Consider the following 24,276-nt stretch of genomic DNA (forward strand, 5'->3'; position numbering starts at 1 on the left):
TATTCTTATTTGTGCTCTTTATCTGTTGTATGCTCCAGGCAGCAGGATTTGGCAATATTTGAATCAAAATGTGATTGTGAGTTCGGGGGTTGTTTGTTAATGATATCCAGCCATAATCCCTGAGGATGTGTTTTTACAAACTTTAACTATGGTTGTTTAGTCATGAATAATGTTACAATGAAAAGTTTTAAACTAAACTAGTTTTAAACCTTAAAACCTATTTGGCTGTTCCATGGTAAGCTCTATGAACAGGTGGGACACAATCCCACGGATGTGAGTTCTTGCTTAAGTCTCTACACAGAGTTGGGTCTATTAACTTCACAATCCCAAAATATTAATTGGTTTGTAGTGTGGGCACAGAAAAAAAAAAAGAAAATTGTGCAATAAAAACAAATCAGGGACATATCGTACTGTAGTCCCCACATGACAGAAACCCAGTGCTCACACCGCTGATCCTAGCAGACTCCTGTTTTCATAATCATTTTGAAACTGAGCTCCCCGTAAGAGTTATATGGGGCTCATGTAAGCCAGTCTTGAGTTTTAATTGCTTATTCCACATCCATAAAATTAAATCCACCCCCATCTTCTCCACCCCCATGATTTAAATCATATTAATTAGGTTCTGTCTCTGTGTTCCTTGTAGGATTCACTGCAACAGGTCCCAACGAGATATCCCCACCCAGTGAACATGTCAACCTATCCGGTCCTCAGGGTCCCAGAGGAGGCCCAGCCTTTGCTCCCGCCCCCAGCAGCCACTTTCGGTGGGCCATCAAATCCATGCGTGGGTCTAAATTAGGCCCCCCTGGAAATGTAGCCTATGTGGGTAAGCGTCCCACCTGGGAGCCTATGGAAGCCAAAGCAGGGCCACTCGAGGTGATGACCCTGCCCACTTCCCTTCGACAGGACAACTCGGAAAACTATTCAGGCCAGGGGAGGGTCCAGGACGGAGAAGATGCTAAGTCTCCATCGGCTGCCAGGTCTGCATCAGAGGAGGAGAAGGAGACCGAGGGGAGCAGTGAAGGGAGCAACTTTCCCGGCGGGTTTGAAATGAAAGCCAACGACTTGGACACCAGTAGCGTCAAACTGAGTCCTGAAACAAAGTCGTCACTCAGCCAAAGCCAGACTGAGCTTGTGACCGTGGCAGAGCACACCACCCTGTCCCAGTGGCAGCTAGTGCAACAGCCCAGCACCCCAGCTCAGGGCTCCCAGCAGCCAGACACAGCAGGCGAGTCCAGGGGAGAGATCTTCTACGTCCACAGGCCCACTGACGACCTCTCCTCTGCTTCCTCACCAACAGGAGAAAGTAGTTCCAATTCAGGTTTCACTCCTCTTTTGAGGAAGCAAAGCAAAGGCCCCAGCAGAAAGGAGGTGGTGACTCCCACACCCGAAGCCCTCATGGAGGTGCTGACAACCTCTGAAGTGACCACACTGGAGCTCCTGACAACCAGAGACACACAGAGGACGGATCCTGTCACCACAGCAACCACCACGGAACGTTCCTCAGAGAGCGCCACCCTCGAGGAGTCGTCTATTTCCATTTCATGGGTTCCGGAAGAGCGGGAGAAAAGCCTCTCGGCTACTCCAGCACCCGGTGGCGGATCTCAAACGACTACAGGTGTCATTCACTTGACCACCTCTGCGTCAGACTCCAACGCTGGCGCGACAGAAATGGAATCCAGGTCCGCAGTGTCCGAGTCCTTTGTGGTTGGAAGTCGGTGGACACCTTTCAAAAGCACGAGCCCTAAGTCGGAGGAACCCAAAGCTGCGGTGTCTAAAGACAAGAAGGACACAAACAACCCTTTCGGCATCCTCGTGCCCAACTGGGCCTTTGGGCTCTTCCCATCAGGTACGTGTGAGCTCCCCAAGTGTTCCCGGCGAATGAACTTTACTGTCAGCATTATCTTCATGATTATGAGCGATTATCTAATCAGTAGCGACTCAGTTGATTATGTATGCAGCTCGGCGAGAGCCAGGAACATCACTCCCATCGCCGCAGTCCTGAGGTGACATACAGTACAGAAACGGCAGCATGTTAACGCCGCTGAATGCCTTCCACCTGAGTTCACAGCCTCTGCAAACCGAATATCATATACAGTACAGGCCAAAAGTTTGGACACACCTTCTCATTCAATGTGTTTCTTTATTTTCATGACTATTTACATTGTAGATTCTCAATGAAGGCATCATAACTATGAATGAACACATATGGAATTATGTACTTAACAAAAAAGTGTGAAATAACTGAAAACATGTCTTATATTTTAGATTCTTCAGAGTTGCCACCCTTTGTTTTTTTTGGTAACTCTGCCAACCCTTGGTGTTCTCTCAATGAGCTTCATGAGGTAGTCACCTGAAATGGTTTTCACTTCACAGGTGTGCTTTGTCAGGGTTAATTAGTGGAATTTTTTCCCCTTATTAATAAAAAGCAAGGGGGTTACACTTGAAGAATCCAAAATATAAGAATATGTTTTCAGTTATTTCACACTTTTTGTTAAGTACATAATTCCATATGTGTTCATTCAGCTTTTGATGCCTTCAGTGAAAATCTACAATGTAAATAGTCATGAAAATAAAAAGGAAACGCATTGAATGAGAAAGTGTGTCCAAACTTTTGGCCTGTACTATATATATATATATATATATATATATATATATATATATATATATATATATATATCTATACACCTCTATTTCCTTACCGTGTCTGTCTCTTGTTGTCTCATTCTACATCGCCCCTCTCTCTCTCCTACTCTGACACGCATCAGGCAGTCTTAATGCAGGCTTGTTCTCCCTTCCTCCTGCGTTGGTTTAGAGAGGCAGCTCCAGACAGCGAGGCGGTGCACTGAGGCGCGACCAACTAGGTCTTAGTGAAGTAATTAGCGGGTCAGAGTGAGTGCAATTAGGTGAACTGGGCAGAGGCGGAGATCCTAGTCCCCAACAAATCAATGCAGACACAAACTACAAGATGGGACTTGTAATTGACTGCGGCCTCTTCTCCTTTCTCATTTTTAAGTTTGTCCATGTTCTCTCGGCTCACTCTCCCGTGGTCGGCTCAACTTTCTCCTCTCAACAAACGTGTTGCTCACAATAATAGCAAGTGTTTGCCTCAGCATGCTCACATTGATTTCTTTTTTATAGCTAATGGACCCGCTACTGCGCCCGAAAAAAAAAACCCACCAGAGTAAATGAACAAACGCTATATTCACTCGTCTCTTCTCTTCGTCTGAATTTGTAGTCTTAACAATCAAAATGTGTTTGCTTATGTTTAATGTATCCGTCTAGAATCGCTGCGATATTTAGTGTGTGTTTCTGCCAATCTCATGTCTTTCATCCTCAGCTCAGTGCATCTGGTATTTTCAGATTTTTTCAATCATTAGTCATACCGCTCATTAAAGTGCATTTTAAAAACTTTTTCTTTATAAGTAATCACATGGAGAACTCAGAGCTGGTAGGGGTTCAGCTGCATTTACTGTACACCGCTAATAATGAAGAAAAATACAAGCACCTCACGTTAACACCTCCATCTTTCAGACAGAAATTTGACTCGCTCCATAGAAGTGAAGTCAACAGTTGAAAATGTGTCATTAACTGTGAAATTACTTTGAATTACTGCATGTTTTTGGATTAGCTGCACTCTTTTTTTTTTTAACCTGCTTGCCCACTTGACTTGCGTCAAAGATCTTCTCCTGGGAAGATTCACCAGTTGATTGCCTCCATTGTTTGGTCATTTACGAGCTTTTTCAACCATTAGTGACCGTTGTCCGAGAAGTATGTCTTTCTCAGGGGAACCATCTTTGGTCAAGTTCACAGGAGATTGTGAAGCGGGGGACTCGCCTTCTTCCATTTAATAACAGCAGTAGGAGGATGTTCTGATAGAACTGTGGTTTCAGTAGAAAGGGCAGCTGTAAAGGCTCAGTGCTTACTGTTGAGCATGACCATGCCGTTATCATTTATTGTAGTGAACGTACAGTATTATTCAGATTTCAGTCAGAAAAGAAAGATGTTGGTTCATGTAATTGCAGCTCAAAGGCACTCGCTTTCTTCAGATTGAGTAGTAGGTTGTTTATTACAATAGGAAATTAAAAGAAACCAGGAGTACATTTTTCTTCTTTATCAGTATTTCTGATACGATGACATTTGAGTTGCCCTGCTCTTGTTGAGTGATTAGAAGGCAGGAGACCCCCTCCCTCTGACTGACCTTTTGTAGTTGTCAGTTATAGTACAGAGAAAATTACAGCAATGGTTGTCTGCCCATTACAGCAGAGAGATAGAGACAGAGAGGAGGGAAAGGGCAGAAGGATGGACAGCTCTGGAGAAGAGAGGGGTGAGTGTGTCCTCTACTATGCCGTAGGTGGGAGTACATAAACCTCTTTAATCAATGATCAGAAACTACACTAACACAGTCCCATGGGCCTCCAGAGAGCACGTTGTTCCTCCTCATCTTTTTTTCCTTCCTTCCCTCCCTTCTTTCTTTACATTTCTTTACTTTCTTCCAATCTTAATTGTCTTGTTTGTTATCAGGCCAGTCTCAGCCCCTCTTTGTCCTATTTGGCCATATAGCAGAGTGATAAGACACTGGTATATAACGCCGCATCCAGCTTTCCAATTCCACATTGCTCTGGCCTCCAGCTAAACCCACACAGATGGGTGGACTTACACACACACACACACACACACACACACACACACACACACACACACACACACACACATACAATATAAATGTATGTGAGGAAGCACCAGCATGCCAAGCTTACTCAGAAGTAAACCTCCATAATCCACCCCACATGTCTCACCATCACAAACACAAATACACACACACACACACACAGAATATGTCTTACTGTAATCCTTCACGGTGAACACTGTGAGAAAGTAAACACATTTCATTTTTTTTTCTCACTTTTTTAATTACTCATATCTTGATTTCCAAATTGTATAATCCTAAAGGCAGTGTTTAGTGTTTGTTATTGTTCAAATTGGTTATTTGTAGCACCACAAAAAGTTACAAAAGTAAAAAGCTTCTAGTCAAGAGAGTTCCATCAGCCGTGAGCATTTACAGAACGGTTCAGACCACTGGCGTGGCAAGGAGAGCGGATACAGTGACGTGGGCTGTCTGTCCAGCCTTTAAATTGCCAATACCAGTCTGAAACTTTGGATCACAGGGAACAGGATGCTTCTGAATTATAGCCTTCTTGACTAAAGCCTTGTCCCGGGCTCAAGATGGATCAGACCTCTGGCAACATCAATAACACAGCAGCCAGGCCTCAACCAAATTAGACTGTTACATTTGGAGGAGAAGATCCTCTGTGTGTGTGTGTGTTGTGTGTGTGTGTGTGTGTGTGTGTGTGTGTGTGTGTGTGTGTGTGTGTGTGTGTGTGTGTGTGTGTGTGTGTGTGTGTGTGTGTGTGTCCACGTGTGTGTGTGGAAGGAGATAATTGTAGACAGGGACAGGCTGGGGTGGCATATTATCAGTATGGCTCTGTGGATAGATGTTGAGTTTGTCTGCTGGCTGTTGGAGTCCTTGGATATGCTGTCTGGAGCAGCGAGAGGACACATTGCATATAGAAGTCTATTGATTTTCCTGTCTCTCCCTCCGAGTGTCTCCCATCTTTTTTTTTTGTCTATCCTTCTTTCTGTCTCTCCTCTCTGTCTCTCCCCTTACTGTTTTTTTTTCTTCTTCTTTTTTCCGCTCTCCCTCGCTCTCCGTCTCCCTGACTTTATGTCTTTTATTACTCCTCTGGTCATTGTTATGACTCTCGCTGGCATAATGTTTTGATAGCCTCTTGAACTCCAACGTTGTACAACAGACAGCAGCCAATTGCCGTCTAACCGTATCTGTCCCCCCTGTACGATCCTCAGCCTTAGCAGGATCCTCGTCACTGCCTTTAAAAAAAGAAGAAGAAAAAAAGTGTCACCTCCCTTAAACCCATCCACTGCCTAATTTGTCATCCTGCTATCTGCTTCTCGTCCCCCAAGTTTCTCTTTTTCTTTCTTTTCATGGTATAATTCCCTCATTTTTCCATATCAAACACTCCCGCTGAATCGAATCTTGTGCTATTGGCTGCTGCATATTAAATGAATGGGATTTGTTAAAGAACAGCCTTGAGGGACACTGGGCTCCATCGTGGTGTGGGATGGAACAGTTACACACCACTTTGGCTGATTGAGCACTGGCTCTTTGTTTCCTGTTAACCAGGGATATAACGAAGCAACCAAAGTGTTGAAAATGAGCTTAAGTACACTGTGGTGCGAAATCACACTGAGCCTTTTGTGTACATCAGTGACTGTTGATAATGATAATGCACACCAGTTTAAAATGCACTGAATTTGCTTTAAGTTATGTCAAACTGTAAACAAAGAAAACAAACCAAAAAAAACACCTAAAATAGTGGTGCCCTTCCCCAGTAGGCTGTCCGCTCTCAGCCGGTCAGAGCTGCTCAAAAAGAAGGCCAGTTATATAAACCAAACCCTGTTTATTACAAAAACATATAAATCTCATTATTGTCTCTCACGGGAAAGGGACCAGAGAAAAGTAATCAATGCCGACTCCACTTACTGGCCAAATCAAATCAAATCAAAAAAGATAGGCTTTCCTTTGTGACCTCAGACTGCTTAATCTTTATGTTATGGGTGCCAATGTGGATGACAGTCTTGCTAAAAGCTAGTAGTGTTGTGTTCCCTGATTCTCCCTACACCAAGCCAGCGCCTTCAGATTAGCCTTTATGTTGAAAGCTCTGGCCCGGTGGCCTAGAAATCTAGTCGCACCCTAGCGGCAGCAAATGTAATTTGCAGCCAGGGTCAGTCTAGGAACTCTCCGTTGGCTTGCGAGCTGGAAAAAACAAATTCTGGTCAGGCCAATCACATCGTGTATAGAGTCGGTGGGCGGGCTTAACATAAGGACGGCAGAGTTGCGACGGTTCCCAAGGGGGTAAGCTTCGCTTCAGAACTCGAACCTTGGCGCCATTTTGATGCTACAAAGGTATCACCTCCCGTTAGCATTCCACTGACTAGCATCACTTGACAGCGAATAACTTTACATCTGAAGCGTTTAAAGACTCTATTTGTCCATTGTTTAGTTCTAAAGAAACACAACAACGTATAAAAGGCTCCATTACCTTGTACCTCACGTTATGGCTCCGTAGCAGACGTTTTTGTAAAACTAGGCTAACGTTTGTGTCACACAGTAGAGGAATTACCGTACAGTACAGGAGAAGCTTGCAGGCAGTTTCGACTTACATGAGCTGTTTAGGTTTAATTACTAATGTTAACTAGCATTTTAGTTAGCAATAATTAGCCTGTGCCTATGTTATCTCTCCGTCTCTGTAAGATTGGGAATGATTGAGATTTCTCTTGGCACAGCTACCAGAAGACTTCCAACTTTCAGACAGGTTGCTCACGTCACATTTACGTTGTCTCTCTCAGTTGGAGGCTGCGCAGTAAAGCAAGAGATCACCGGAAAAGTTCTTCTAATAGCCTTCACTGGTCTCCGCCCAGAGCAACGGGGTCTATTGGTCCATTATATACATGTCAATGACGGTTCCGCGTGAATTCCCTGCTACTTGAAAACAGAAGATGGCTGCTGCTGCTGGCGAACAGCGGCCTTTCGAATCGGCTTTGGCTGCGACGCTGGAAGACTTTGAGTTAAGAACTGAAGTCATTCTTAAAAATGGAAGATGTGTTCGGAGTTTTGCCGACCAGATGCGTCAAAAGTTAAATCTATCAACTAGCGTTGCTCTGGTTGGCTATGAGTGCAGAGGGAATCTGAAAGACAACCGTTTATCCCACCCCTTGGATTGAGCCCTGCCAATGGTGAGTTCCCAGACCCAACATCTTGATGTGGGTCTGCCAGACCTTCCTCCACAGCGCTACGGAGGAGGGTCTGGCTAGTCCACACAGCATTCCGGGATGGGAGAAAAACGTTCTCTGGTTTATTGGCATTTCTTTACACCAATCACAATCGTCTTGGGCGGCGCTAAGCGCCATACGGGACCTCCTGCGCCGCTGCAAAATAGCCATGGGAAGGTTGTTTTAGTGATGCAACAGAAAACTCAGATTGGACAGATAGTCTAGCTAGCTGTCTGGATTTACCCTGCAGAGATCTGAGGAGCAGTTAACCATAGTCCTCATGAATCGACCTGAGTTTAAAATTCCAACACAAAGAAAGTGAAAGGTAACCGACATCCGGACGAAAATTGGGGAGCAATGCCGGGAAGTGGAACGTTGTGGATATAGACTCCATCTAGAGTAACTTAAGCAGAGATAAGCTGTTCTAATTTACCGATACGTCTCGCGACAACAAAGACAACCCTTCTGACGATTGTTTTGAAAATGAAAGGTGACAAATCTAATGATGATGTAGACAGCCGATACGGACAGAAGTAAAGATTAGAAAGAGCGAGGAGAATAAAACAGAATATGGGGAGAGGGAGAGAGTGCATAGACAGAAGTTATCAGTCTCTAGGAAGCGAGTTGTGCGTTATGAGGTTGTACATCATGTTCTCGCAGCAGTTTTCAGCATTCGGGAAGTGTTGTACACATGTGTGTAAGCACAGCAGCTCATGATACTCCGTCTCTCCGTGGACTGCGTCAAGTGCTGTGCCTGGAAAGGTCGTTGAACATCACAGCAAGCTGTGATATGAAATGCAAATATTTGCTGTTTTGCTTAGTGCTGCTGGTTCTTAAACTGTTAAAGTAAAACACACAGACTGACTAAATAATTCAGTGAGGGGTTTTCTGTGTAGAAGGGTGTTCACTGACATTTTGGGGAATAGAAAGTGTTGATTTAATGTATATATGTAAAAGTAAATGAAACAGGCAGCGATGTTTGTAAAGCTAATGCACCATCAAAATGTGGGTTTAATATTCTGCAGTGAGCCTGAAAAAAAACACAGAAAAGCTGTCTTAAACAGCATTTTATGATGCCATAAAAATGCTTTATTATCTCTGCTGTCACAACAAAACCTGGTGATTATTCAGCCTCTAGGAGCCCCATCACAGGCAGCTGTATTTTATTTTCGAGATTGTATGACCCAGAGCTCCCATTATGGCAGATGAATGACTAAATCGGCTGTTACTGGTGGCAGATCCACAGCAGAACTGCAAAGCAAGTTTTGTTGTTGTTTTTGTGGAATATTTTCTCACTTCACAGCCCTCTAAAGATCAGTTGGGTGGCAGACCAAAGTGCTACGGTATGTTAACTTCAGTAACACAGTGACTGTGGATGCTAAGCTCCAATTTTCTCTTTCCTTGAGCGCAACATATGCTTTTTAATCATGTATTTGTTTATTTAGTGCAGTGCCTTATGCTCACATATGCACAAAGCATTGTTCTGAGAGAATTTGTGGTCTCTCTTCAACTTCAACTTTCCATCACATGGTGAACATTTACTCCTCTTGGCTTTTAGAGACAGTCAAACCAACTGGCTCAATGAGGAATAAAACTGCCAAGTAAAACATTCAGCCACACAGCAGATGAAACCATCAACTGCTTGTTGGAGTATTCAGGCATCGCCATCTCCTCTGAATTTATTGTAGTCATTTTCATTTAGCCGCCTCTGTAAACCAGATAAAAAAAGACCTCTGCTGAGCCATATGTCACTCCATTAAAAACACAGACACGAATTCACTGAGAAGGGTTGTTTTTTTTTGTTTCACTTTTTCCACGATGAATCCCTATCTGAGTTTTTATTGTCAGGCACAGCCTTAGGGCCCCTGAGGGTGCGTAGAGTTTCATACAGCAACGAACAACATCACCTTTGTGTGCCACCAATTGGGAAATGATGGGAGGGATGGCTGCAGACAGAGAGCTTGGCAGGGTGCTGTCAGAAAGAATATAATCCTCTGTGTGGAGTCATTGTGTGGGGATGTGCAGAGCGGGAGAGGCTAGCCTGGTCGTGGTTATGTGAGTAACCGTTACAATGGAGCATTCAGGTGCTATCAGATTAGACGTCAGGAATCTGCTTCCTGTTAGGGAAAGAATATTTCCCCCACTCTATCTGTATCCAACAGGTCTGTCCTCTTAGAGGGCAAACAATGGAGACAAACCAGCAGTACACAGCCATGATGTTTTTCAGATCACTTTACACAGACTGCTTTTATTACCTCCGAAACGAGAAGGATCTGGATATATTATGATGTGAAACTGCTCAGCAGACCCCGTGGAAATATGGCCTCCGTTATGGCTGTAGCACACCCGAAAAAGGGTTTGAACAGCAGCATCCTTGCCTGAAATGCAACTCTCGCATTTTCATTCTCCATTTGCAGTCAGGCTCAGCCAGTCACACGCGCGAGCACACTGCGTAGAAAAGAAATGGAAGCCACTGCACCTGCCATCAAGGTTAACAGTGAAATGTGTGATTTCAAATTTGAGGTATTTTCTAGCTACAGAGGAGTGGCAGCGAGAGGATGAGTGCACCCAGCTGGGTTTTTGGAGCTGCCGGATTGCCTGACTGACTTCGCTCACTCTCAACGCCACTGAGGGCAGAGCGGGAGCAGTGGCAGGGCTCCTAGCGTCAGTCACAACACATCATGCAGCAGCCAGCCCACAGCGAGTGGAAGGGTTGTCAGACATGTAGGGCATGTCAGACACACCCACAGATATGTCCCAGCAGGGAGGATTCATAGACTGGGGAGGACAATGAAGAGGCGCAAGAGGAGGAAGGTTTCCTACCGTAAGTGGTGGGGCTAATGGATGTAGATGGTGTAGATTACAAAATCTAGTGAGCTATGAAGATTAAGGCTTTGCAAATAGCAATGGTGCCTTGAAGGAATTTTGGGTAGCAAGCTTTCTTACAGAGTTTCTGCAGGCAAGGGCACTGTGAGATCATGTAAAGTAGTTCTTCTTTGTTTTAAACAGGTCTCCAGGCAAACCCTCCTGCCCATAGCTTGCTTCTCCTAATAGTGCTGCTCTGCTGTTAGAACAACTGCCTTGCTAGTAACCACAGTGGAATACAAACATACAGGCAAGGGAGGATGAGATCCCCAATCTGTCTGTCTGTCTGTCTGTCTGTGTGTGTGTGTGTGTGTGTGTGTGTGTGTGTGTGTGTGTGTGTGTGTGTGTGTGTGTGTGTGTGTGTGTGTGCGTGTGTGTGTGTGTGTGTGTGTGTGTGTGTGTGTGTGTGTGTGTGTGTGTGTTTCCTGCTTTCTCTTTCTGGTTTAGGGCTCTTCTCTAATGGCATTTTTGCAACAATCTGCACACCATGCTAGGTCATGTGTGAGAGGTCAGTGAAGGTGTGTCCAAGCATACTTGCTATTGCTGTTTATATTTGTGCACAATATGTGCATGAAGTTTGGGAGAAGTAGAATATAAACAGAAGGGTTTAGTCAGTCGCATTATTGGTATCATTCCTTTGAAGCAGCTGTGCCAATCACAGTGGGACATGAAGAAAAAAACTCTCCATATGGAGAGAAGAGAAGAGTGCAAATCAGCTTTTCCAAATAGGGAAATAGTGTTGTTTTCTGTGATCTGCCTTATAGGACACAAACCCACAGCACTACAAATGTGTTGCCAAAGGCAGATGATGAGCCTTTGTAAATTTTATGTATATTTGTGGAGATATTAAATGTCTGGTCAGGTTTTTTTCCACACCGATGCCTGGTTTTTTTCTGAAACGCCAACTATTCTGTTCAGGTACTGCATAATTCCTGAATACCCCTATGAGATTTAACCATAACAATCACACAGTCAGAATTGTAATTGTAGCATATTGTAATTAATGGTTGCATATAAAAAAAAGGAGAGGAGATACTTTTTCTCGTGTGTGCTGTGTGCTTATCCCCTGTAGTAGTTGTAGTAGTAATAATAATAATAATATCATTAATGTAATATCTTTCATGTAACCCCAGCCCACTTTACATACAGAAAACAAGCAACAACAAAAAAATCTTGGCTAAAAAGTCTTGATTTAAAACAGAAATCAACTCAGTATTGCAGACTGAGGCAGCTTCTGTGGTTTTTTGCAGCAGCCTGGTGTTGGCTGTGTATGATTTTATCAAGGTAACCGCAGTAAATCGTTGTGCAATTTGTCATGGCACTTTTCAAGAAGAAACTGCAGATACACATATGCTGTGTCTGTCCTATTGCCTTCAGGTGGCTGTAGGGAGAAAGCAGATATAAAGTGTGTCGATTGTTCAGGATCATTTAGTATAGGCCGGCTGGTGGTACTAAGTGACACGCAGACCCAGTGTTAGCCAGAATACCAACTCCTCTGCTTGCACTTCTTGCAGGTAGCTCATATCTGTTGCACCTCACCTCCCACTTTCTCACCATACTTGCTGCTGGAAATACCATACTGATGGGCAAAGTGCATTTCAAGGTGAAGAACATACCCCTTTGGCTTCTTGCGCCACTATATTTATTTCTAGTAAAAGTCTACTTCTCTAATTGTATCTCAAATAGGAACTCAGCTTTCATCTGTGTGTACATCCCTCACTTCATTTGAAGGCATAGTAATCAAGAATATGTGCACGTTCATTGCACCATGGCATCACTTGATGTAAAAATACATGTTCTTTTTAGTAATCATGTAAGTCACAATATGAATTATTCATTATACATTAACAGTAATTGTTATTCCCTACTTTTAGTGTGTAGAGAATATTGGTGGGTGATTTGAAAAAGGGGGAACGCAGTTGATTCAATATTCTCATTTCACAATGCCCCCGAAAATGAGAGCAAAGACACATGGGGGGGGATCCAAGGTGGATAGAATGTGTTTGTGATGATAAGCCAGGATGGATTATTTTCTTGCCACTCTGACAGCCAAGATAATGCAATTTATTTAGGACGAATGAAGACGCCACAAGTGCCGCTCTTGTAACAATACACCCTCAATTTCTTCGTCAGTCTCGCCTTGCGCAGGCCTGCTGAATTGGGTTGTATTGAATTGCTGGCATGTTACTCCTCCCCGGTCCTCTCCAGGCTGATTCAGTGTGACGCTCGGTTCACAGGGTGCTCACTGAGAGCGCATCGGCTGCGTTCTGCTGTCTCAGGCTTCTGGCACCGGAGCTAATTGCAAGTGTCATGTTTTTTCATTGTGTGTGTGTGTGTGTGTGTGTGTGTGTGTGTGTGTGTGTGTGTCACACAGAGAGGTGGAAATGGAAGGGAAATAGAATCAGAAACCGTCTATGTATTTTTGATTTGTATATTATTCATGTGAAAGTATATTCTAACTTTCAAGTTAGAAACTTCTTTTCTTCTTGCGTCTCCACAGCTCAATTTCTTTTATGTCACATACACCTGTAGGGTTGATTTTCACCTCAAGATATGACTGTACATTGATAATAGCACTATGTAAATAAATAATAACTTGGACCAGTTAAACGGATTTGGCAAGCCGTAGTTATTTGAGTAATCCAGTGTTGATTGCAGCTTTCAGCATGCTCAGTAATAATTAATGCACTAACTGTAGTGGAATGTTTACAGACTGCAGTCTGCATCCAGTGTTGTTTTCACCCCTTTCACCCCTGGACACACACACTCACACTCACACACATACACAAAGGTGTATACGTATGCAGCCAGACGCGGCAACGCATGTGGTCAGAAAGACAGAAATAGCTGCTCCCTCCCCTGCAGTGCTCATCAATCCTATGTAGTTTGTCAGAGAGGCCGCTCTGCCCAGGCTCGGTACAGTAATCACATTGCCACACCTGCTCCATCCACAACCTTCTCTCTCTAAGATGCGAACACATTCCCAAAGGATGCAGGATGGCGTCTGCTGCCTTTCAAGTGGTCAAGCTGGGTTCAAGCCCAGATTTGGCAAGTATCTAAGCTGTCAGTTGTCCTTGAGCACTGACTTCCTGCCAGCCTGGGAAGGCTCAGTAGCTGACCAGGTGCTCTGATCTCCCTGTGGTGGGGAGATCAAAAGACTATTACATTATCATTCTTTACAACAGCTGACTTCATACCGTATGTGACCCCTTGTGTTAACCGTGTGTAGTTTTGTGGTCTTTACAACCACATGTCCAGATTTATTATATCACTACACACACTGAAAAAAAACTGTGATTCTAGATCTCACTGAGACACATCCACTAACGGCAGATTTATAGCTTGAGCTACTAAAGACAGCCTGTGTTATAATTCTTCTACATTAAATGATGCTGAATACTCTTGTGGGCTAGTATATTGCTATTGCTAGAAAAGAAACGTTTATATATTTATATATATACTGTGTATATATATATATATATATATAATTGTATAGGGAAATCATGCGATTAATCGCGATTAAAACTTTTAATCGTTGCCCAGCTCTAATATATATACAATACAGGCCAAATGTTTGGACACACCTTCTCATTCAATGCGTTTCCTTTATTTTCATGACTATTTACATTGTAGATTCTCACTGAAGGCATCGAAACTATGAATTGAACACATGTGGAATTATGTACTTAACAAAAAAGTGTGAAATAACTGAAAACATTTCTTATATTCTAGTTTCTTCATAGTAGCCACCCTTTGCTCTGATTACTGCTTTGCACACTCTTGGCATTCTCTTGATGAGTTTCAAGAGGTAGTCACCTGAAATGGTTTTCCAACAGTCTTGAAGGAGTTCCCAGAGATGCTTAGCACTTGTTGGCCCTTTTGCCTTCACTCTGCGGTCCAGCTCACCCCAAACCATCTTGATTGGGTTCAGGTCCGGTGACTGTGGAGGCCAGGTCATCTGGCGCAGCACTCCATCACTCTCCTTCTTGGTCAAATAGCCCTTACACAGCCTGGAGGTGTGTTTGGGGTAGAGCTGTAATCGGGCCTTAAAAGTACGGCGCGAAAAGGCCCGAACCCGACAGAGTTCGGCCCGAGCCCGACAAGTACATTTTGATTGACAGCTTATTAAAAGCCTGAACCCATTTACAGCCCGACTGTACAAAAGGCCGTCTATCAGCAGTCATTAGAGTGTCGGAGAATAGCGCGGACACGCGCTTCACACCGCGAGCGGGCACACGCACCACTCGGTGGAAAAGGGAGAGAAAGAAAAAAGAGACTGCGCCGCACGCACACAGCTCCTTTGTCTTTCGTAAAAAATGAGTCATTTATACATGTTTTAACATCATTTATTCATGACTAACGGAGGCTATAGGTCACTTGGAAGTTGGAACAAAGAAACCGGCTAAGTCCTCCAGAGACCAGCCTCCGTTTCACCTCCTCAGGATCCATTTTCACGCTAATCGAAACGCATCAGCTGAGTGCTCATTTACCATGCAACCCGAAGCACAAGCTCGAGCCCGGCCCGAGCCCGTGTAAAATAATAGAAATTAAGACCGAACCCAACCGAACCCGTCGGGTCCCGTCAGGGTCGGGCAAAGATCTTCATAAATGATGGTCCAACTAAACGCAAACTGGATGGGATGGCACGTCGCTGCAGGATGCTGTGGTAGCCATGCTGGTTCAGTATGCCTTCAATTTTGAATAAATCCCCAACAGTGTCACCAGCAAAGCACCCCCACACCATCACCCCTCCTCCTCCATGCTTCACGGTGGGAACCAGGCATGTAGAATCCATCCGTTTTCTGCGTCGCACAAAGACACAGCGGTTGGAACCAAAGATCTCAAATTTGGACTCATCAGACCAAAGCATAGATTTCCACTGGTCTAATGTCCATTCCTTGTGTTTCTTGGCCCAAACAAATCTCTTCTGCTTGTTGCCTCTCCTTAGCAGTGGTTTCCTAGCAGCTATTTGACCATGAAGGCCTGATTTGCGCAGTCTCCTCTTAACAGTTGTTCTAGAGATGTGTCTGCTGCTAGAACTCTGTGTGGCATTCATCTGGTCTCTAATCTGAGCTGCTGTTAACTTGCGATTTCTGAGGCTGGTGACTCGGATGAACTTATCCTCAGCAGCAGAGGTGACTCTTGGTCTTCCTTTCCTGGGGCGGTCCTTCATGTGAGCCAGTTTCGTTGTAGCGCTTGATGGTTTTGGCGACTGCACTTGGGGACACATTCAAAGTTTTCACAATTTTCGGACTGACTGACCTTCATTTGTTAAAGTAATGATGGCCACTCGTTTCTCTTTACTTAGCTGATTGGTTCTTGCCATAATATGAATTCTAACAGTTGTCCAATAGGGCTGTCGGCTGTGTATCAACCTGACTTCTGCACAACACAACTGATGGTCCCAACCCCATTAATAAGGGAAAAAATCCACTAATTAACCCTGACAAGGCACACCTGTGAAGTGAAACCATTTCAGGTGACTACCTCATGAAGCTCATTGAGAGAACACCAAGGGTTTGCAGCGCTATCAAAAAAGCAAAAGGTGGCTACTTTGAGGAATCTAAAATATAAGATATGTTTTCAGTTATTTCAAGTGCATAATTCCATATGTGTTCATTTATAGTATTGATGCCTTCAGTGAGAATCTACAATGTAAATAGTCATGAAAATAAAGAAAACGCATTGAATGCGAAGGTGTGTCCAAACTTTTGGCCTGGACTTGTCTATATATATATATATATATATATATATATATATAGAGCATGATTTTTCTTCTCTTCTATCCAGTCATTTGGTGTGGGATTTATCTGGTGTACCACTGGTTTTGACTGACAGTTGGTGCAGTGGGTTAAAAGAGAGAGGTGGGAGCTTGGTTTCGGGGAGGCGAGGCACGCTGACCCTCCCCGATGTGTGTATGACCTCATGGACTGTATAGCTGAAGCGTTTGGTGTAATACCCCTCACTGCAGACTGTCAGCCTCTGCAGAGTGCAGACTGACTGCTGAGGCGCCGACATCATCAGCACAAACCAGAGCAACTCCACCAACAAGTAAACGTAACCTCTTGTCTCTCTCTCCGTCTCGTCTTCTCTTCTCTTCCACCTCCCTCTCTGCCTCTCTGGCCTCATGTAGCTAACCTCTGCAAATCAATCCCTTTGAAGTAATCTGAGGGCCACATTGGGGTCTGCATCTTTGTGCTTCAGGGAGGTGTTATCTATATTTCAGCAGAAATCATTTTAATATTTCCTCCGCTGTGTAGTCAGCTTGCCACGGCAGTAATTGTAGCTCATCTGCAGTGAGCGACTTGCCTGTCTGGGTACACGCTGATACAGGGATCATATTCCTACCTGTGAGTCTTTGTCCATCCTGTCAGGGGAGAGATGGAAACTTGGAGTCACTCGGGTCATACATACATTGCTGTAGCAACATAGTTATATAGACATAGTTGTATTTCACTCTCACCTTTGTCAGGCACAAAGTTTTAGAACACAGCCCTGGAAGTGAATGTCAAGCAAAACAGACAGACCGAGAGATGCACTGCAAGCTAGAACATTGACCTAATGTTACTGTAATTTGCTGGAACCAGACTTGGAGAGAACACAAGTGGACAATTCACTCTCATAGTGTTTTTTCTCTTTTTCGTGACCAGGATAGTTCCGCGTCATCCTCTCGTCAAAGTTATAAACATTGACACCCGCTTTGACACGAGGGGAGGTGGGGCCTTTGTGTAATTTGCGGGCCTTACGCAACTTGCTTAGTAAGCGTACAGGGCACTCGGCTTTGTTTAAAGCTCTCTCGTGGGACATTTCAAGCGCTCTCCTCTGGTGGCCACGGGGGACCCTGAGCAGGCAGTTATGCTCCGGGTCGGCTATAGTAAAGAAACATGAGCACCTGGGTTGGGGTGCACTGGTAGCCAAATGGTTACATAGTATTCCACGTAACCGTACTGTCCTTGGTTTGATTCCATGTACCGGTACCTCTCTCTCCCCTCATTTCCTGTTGGCTATCCAATGAGGGTGAAAAATCTCGCAAATCATTTATTGCTCTCTTGGACTCTACTGTAGCTATATCGCTGTTTTCCAGATTTCAAAATGTACTTTGGTGAGGAAAACACCATCATAACGATGAATAATAATGATCTGCAGGAAATTCTTGATCTAGTCTTGCTCCAGATGTGTTGTGGCGTAGGTGACATTAGGCATTGACAGAGCCACTTACACAGATGCATTATGTCTGCCTATTTTTGCTCGGTAGCATCACTAAACACATTAAACACATGTTCGCACTAGCCATCATGCAAATTACAATATGAATATTTCACACTACAGCACAGTGATGATGACAACGACTGTATTTACGCCCATACTTTGCAGTTTAGAGCAGCTATCCATATGGCTCTTACTGTTCTGTGTGCCTCGGTACCTTTTAGAGACGCACTGTAGCATTAAATTTTAACGGGGCAGCTTTTGCTGGGCCCATGTGATGGCTTATCACGCTCATAGGGTGGGAACACTTGAACAGGCCAAGGCATGATCTCTGTCTCAGCAAAGCTATTACAAGGTTCAGTGAGTCCAAGCACAGCAACGTGGCGGGTGATAAGCAGGTGTATATACAGTAAGTGTGTGTGCAGTTTTGCTGTGTGTATGTGTGTGTGTGTGTGTGTGTGTGTGTGTGTGTGTGTGTGTGTGTGTGTGTGTGTGTGTGTGTGTGTGTGTGAGTGTGTCAGTTTATTCCTGCAGAGTTCAGTGTTTCTGCCAGCACAACCTTTTCTGCAGGCTTTTTTATGTTGAATTTGCCAACCACTCAGCTCTGGACTTCATGGGATGCAAGACATTTCCCTCATCGCAATCCTCTTTTATGGTCCGTTCTAAATCCTGGGTGTCTGTATGATCCATTGGGGAGTGGCTTCACAAATGTGCCACAAGGCTAAGATAATCTCTCTCCTGAGAGGCATAGGAAAAATGTAAGATGGCCCCATGGAGCAGTAAAATGTCACACAGAAGAACATATTTAAAGAAATTCTGCACAGGATTCAAGAGATGTTGCAGTATCCGTTCAATGTCAGGAGCGACAACCTAACATTATCTATTTGATTAGTATAAGTATAAATTTAAAGCTTAGACCTGAAAGCTGAACTTAAGTAATATGTCTCTCTCTCTCTTTATCTCCATAAACTGTAGTGCTACACCTACTGTAGCCCTTCTCTTCCTCTCTCTCTCTCTCTCTATCTCTGGCTTCGGCTTCCTCTCTTTCTCTCTTTTTCCTTTCTGTCTTTCGCACAGAAAAAGAATGACACAGTAGGAATGGAAGAGGCGACCTATTTTAAGACCAGTGTGTAATTAATCATAAGCTAGCAGCAAGCATTAAGAGAGGAGGAAATGTATGATAGCTCCCTCTGTGACTTTCTGTCCCTCCCTAGCTGACATTCTCTCTCTCTCATTCTCAGTCCATCTCTCTCTCTCTCTCTCTCTCTCTCTCTCTCTCTCTCTCTCTCATACATGTGCTTCTCTATAATAACATGTAATTTGTATCGTTGCCTCTTTTGCAAAGACCAGGGTCTCTCTGTCTCATGCCTTTTTTTTAATCAGTTTTTTCACTTGCATATTAATTTTTAGCTTCACATCTTTGCACACACACGCACACTCCTAATTATGAAAACCGCAAAATGTCATCCAACACCCTGTCGTGAATGTTTAAACACTAAACCAGTCACATTTCATTTTAAGTTATCTGCTGCATGGTAAGAGCTGATTCCGTGCATGTTCATCCATTCATGCGGAACATTTCTTTGGGCAGAGATGTTACCGTAGTCACACTCCATAACTGCTGTCTCATTTCTGTATACTGTACATGTGATGTCACCACCAAGACTGCAGGCTGTTGGTGGACAGATGGTGAACAACACAGTCTCATTTGTGCGTAATAAGTCATTACTAATTGTCTGCGGATTGGATCAATGTCCTATTCTGCTCCAGCTCAGCTCTATCACCACAGACTGGTAGATGGTAGCTAAGGAAAAGTCCTTTTTCATCTCATTATTAAGCAGTTTTGCTGGAACCGGTCACATTATGTCAATAAATGGTTACTTTTATAGAGAAAAATGGACCAATAGGAGATAGAAGGTTTTTAAGGCATTAAACGCATGCATGACAAAACATGAATAAACACACTATGCTATGCTCGTATTTTTCAGTTGGTGATGCCATCCACTTAAATCCTAAGGAGCTTATTGATTATTTTTATAAGATTTGTCACTCTCATTTTTCCCAACGGCAAAAACCCCGTGCAGCATTAACAGTACACAGAGCTGCAGTATTACTCTCTGTGGTGAGATTGACTCGGAGAATTGTCATAAGAAGTTTGGCCTTTTTGCTACTGACACCTCCCTGACTAAGGCGACTTGATGACCCAGTCCTCAGCTGTCAGTTCCACTGTGTGCATCACTGCCTTTTCACTGCAGCAGATACATGTCCGCCTGGGCTATGACTCAAAGTGGAGAGGCGTTTGTGTAGCTGAGGTTTTATATCAAAACTGCATGTAGAGATACTCAGTTGCCAGACTTATCTTTGGCAGTATAAGTGTGACTCAAGCAGATTAATGCATAGGGAGGGGTTTGTAGAGCACACAGGTATGTTTTGAGATGTTAGCAATTCAAATGTAAGTATTTCAAAACTGAACTGAACTCTTGCCATAGATCTTTACCTCAACATATCTGACTTTTGCTTTTGATGGGACCATACTGACCTTTGGTGTTTATTATTTGTTAACATTACAAACAAAAAGGTTATTATTTTCATGTTGGTTCATTCTAGGTCAAAGTGCATCTTTTATTTCATTCACTGACACCTGTATACTAGCTTTTTACAGTGAGCCGTAGCATTGCACAGCACTTGGAAAGTACTGAGTAGCTGTTAGTGGATTAATATCCTAATTTCATCAATGTCATGCACCACTAATATGATTATTATTTATGTATTGCTTAACTGGTTAAGCATCATGATTAGAAGCAACACAGACTTTTGTTTGTTAGTCGCCATTCATGGTCCCCGTAGAATAAATTCTAATGACTTTGGTGATCCTAAAACTTTTCCTCTGGCACCCTCATCAAAGTGTTCACTTATCAGGTGAAATATGACAACATCTACATGCACCTGATGGATTGGCACTAACATGTTGTTCAGACGTTAATGGTCCCCAGAGGATGAATCCTACAGACTTTGGTGATCCCCTGATTTTTCTTCTGGCGCCACCATGAGGTTGACTTTTGTATCTTTGAGTGAAATATATCATTTTAACTAGTTTGTTTAAACTTCAAACCCAGAGACCCCTAGAGAAAACAGTTATGTTACTCTGCTAATAAAAGGCTGGCTACCATTAAGCTGAACTAGTTTAGCTTTTTTGTAACGTCTAGCGTTAGATTTAGCTAATATAAAGTACAGTATGATATGCTTATGCTGTATATTATGGTTAAAGTACTTCAAATGACACATTCATACTATTTAAACTCCATAAAATGTCACCTGAAGCTGGCATTTCATGGATTTTATGTCACAAAGACATTGAATTTCACAGTGGATTAGAGAAACCGACTTTTCAGAATTGAAACTACTGTACTAAGCATTTTTATATCAAAGTGAAGCCACCTTGAAAAGCTTATTTTCCAAAATTGTAGCATTTTGACATTTTTTTTATTCCACCCAGAGCGAGCGAGCGTAGGCCAAGTTTGAGTCAAAATGGCTTTTCACATCACATCACCTGATTTACCTGAACAGTTGCTGTGGACAGCAACACTGAAAGTAGATTTAGGTTCATGCTAATAATCTCCCACCTTTACCTATTTTTTCCTCATGAAAACACACTGAAGATACTGTTGGTGACATGCTTTTATCCACATTTGCTTGAAGCGACGACAGAATAGAGCATAGTCGAGTTGTCAGCATGTGGCAACAGTAAACCAATCATTTGAGCATGCTTAAACAACACTGAAAGCAACAATGGAAGTCACATTTTCTATGTTTTTGGAAACAAATTAACTTCATGATTTATCATAACTTACAGTGTTGAGGACACTACTTTGAAAACGGTGGCTAGTTAAGCTAGAAGCTACTCTTCATTGGAAGTGGTTAAGGTAAAAGAACACTACAAACTACCATTACTACTTAGGTTATGGTTAGATAACTGGTTGGTATTAGGGTAAGGTTGGATTGGGGTAAGGTAAGAGGAAACACAAACTGATGTGGATGTAGCATTTTGTTCACACTAGCCCTAATACTGGAACCTTTGCATGATTTTGAAAATTAGCTACATTACCCAAATGCTAGTGGCAATCGTAGTTAAACTAGTAGATTCACTATTTGTACCATCGCTAGCCTGGTTAACACCAGACCCTTCTCAGTTGTAACTGAGAGTGGGGTAGGGGAAGGTTCACAGCTCATTTCCAAAGGGGCGTCACCAACGGACGCCACTCAAATGCCTCTGGGCGCAATTGGATAGACCTAAAACCAATCAGAGTGATGAAAGAGATGCCGCTTCAACGTCGCTGCGCTATTGTCATCGTGTAAAGCCCGCCTCAACGGTTGTGATTGGTGCCTCGATTTGGAAAAATTGGAAATGGGCTTGAATGGGCTCTTGGCCAGACGGACTTCCAGAGCAAATTTCAAATTTGCCGGAAGTTCGTCAGGGTTTTCCCAGGCTATACTGTTGCAATTCCCCAACACTGATTTATCAGTAATTTACCAAAAACGTATATTTCAAACTATAGGTCTGGTCTACTCTAAATTTGTTTTGTACACTGGCATTATCCAACCATAAAAGGATGGATGGATGTGGATGGATGGATAGATTTCGACCTAACCAGGCACACACATTGACCATATCCTGCGTGTTTATATTTGATTTTACGAGTCATTCAATGGTCAGCACTTACATATTTTACCATCTCCATCGGTACATCATTAACCTTTAAGCACTGTATGTTTTCAAATCACGTACAGTGTTGTTTTTTTCCTCCCTGCTGCTGATTTAAGAAATGAGCCTGTCTCTAATGGTTTTTCTCATTCAGCGAATCACTTTTATGTATTTTCAAAGGCAGCCTCTCCATCATCTCCCCTGCCCTGTGTATCAACAGCAGCCTCTCTGCAGCGGTGGGAGTCTATCACCCAGTTTCACAGGAAATTGAACACACGCTCCCATGTACTGAGTCAGGGTCAGACAACATCCAGAAGTGCACACGCATTTGCTTTCATGTGTACACACATGCATAAACACACTCAGACACACATACAAATGAAAAGTATTCCCAGACTTGCAGGGGAACTGCACTCTGTGTTCTGCACAGCGTCTCTCTGCTCAAACATCATTAAGTGAGTTTTGGTGTTATTATGGAGAAGATGCGGTGTATTAGATGGCCCGACAGATTGTGTCAGGGGCTGCAATCCTGCAGGATTGGATAATAAAAAGACACTTAATCTAGCTGGTTCCCTACAGTCCTTCTTTGCACACAAAATAAAAAATCCTGATGCCCCCTCTGAGATCTAACCGTCCTTGTCAAATTCTCCTCCTCCCTCTGTCCCACTCTAAAATATAGGAGCAATAATTACGACTTAATCTCCTCAATCTCGGCCATACATCCGCCAAAATATTTCCCATGGAGAGTCACAGAGTTATAGCTCAGCAACATAAAATGTGTTTATTACCTCCTGCAGTAATGTGCCATTAAAATAGGTGCCCGCACCAGTATGCATGACTGGGCGATGATCAGCTGATTTACGAGGGCATTGGCTTATCAGGAGGACCTGGGATGAGAGGCAGGAGAACGACAGGAGGGGGTCGAGTCAGCGCACTGTCCTTCGCCTGGCGAGCATCAGTCATGATAAACAGGGGCACGACAGACGCAACAACAGCCAATCCATCACCTTGTAGAAAGTCATAGAGACCGGGACAAGTCTACGTACTGTCTGTCCCACTCTACTCCTTCTCTGTTTCTGTCAGAGAGCAGCAGGAGGTTGGGCCCAGGATAATGAGAGGGGCATAATGCTTGCTCACTGCCTGTCATAGTTTGTCAACATTCAAGGCACTTTCGTAATGCTCTTTCTCTGTACAAAATAAATAATAAATTCGTATTTGTCTCCCACTCTTTCTGCCTTTACAGTGGAGAATAACCCATGCCAAACTAACCCCTGTCTCCATGGAGGGAGCTGCTTGCAGGAAGGTGATGGCTATAGCTGCTACTGTCCTCAGGGCTTCTCAGGAGAGAGCTGCGAGATCGGTGAGTCACTGGCCGGTCATGGCTGAGTGGGGAGACCTCAGAGGTCAGCAGCTGCGGGCAGATGCTGCGTCACTGTGGCATAAGAGAAAGAGAGACAGGCATATGTTGGCTTCACATTTACCAGATGTACTTGACTGTGCAGGGAATTCACGAGGAAAGCACCAACGAGTTTCCCTATGTGGGGATTTGTTTCCTTATTTGTTAGCACGGCTCTGAATTCAGTCCCAATGCACTCAACACCAAGAGGAGCTTTCCTGTCAGGTCCAGTAGCATTGTATCAGGCTTTCTTTTTTTT

The 24,276-nt window shown here is 43.6% G+C and overlaps 1 protein-coding gene across 4 annotated transcripts in view; it reads left to right on the forward strand.

The window, feature by feature from the left end:
* Positions 1–24,276, forward strand: part of ncanb (neurocan b) — a 173,160-nt gene that overhangs the window by 76,753 nt on the left and 72,131 nt on the right. For all 4 annotated transcript variants that reach the window (XM_039811768.1, XM_039811770.1, XM_039811769.1 and 1 more), the window contains 2 exons: positions 644–1,846; positions 23,865–23,981. In XM_039811768.1, coding sequence (XP_039667702.1) covers positions 644–1,846; positions 23,865–23,981 — 1,320 coding nt within the window. The remainder of the gene's footprint in view (positions 1–643; positions 1,847–23,864; positions 23,982–24,276) is intronic.

The sequence above is a fragment of the Perca fluviatilis genome, chromosome 9 (genome assembly GCF_010015445.1).
Source record: "Perca fluviatilis chromosome 9, GENO_Pfluv_1.0, whole genome shotgun sequence".
NCBI classification, from domain to species: domain Eukaryota; kingdom Metazoa; phylum Chordata; class Actinopteri; order Perciformes; family Percidae; genus Perca; species Perca fluviatilis.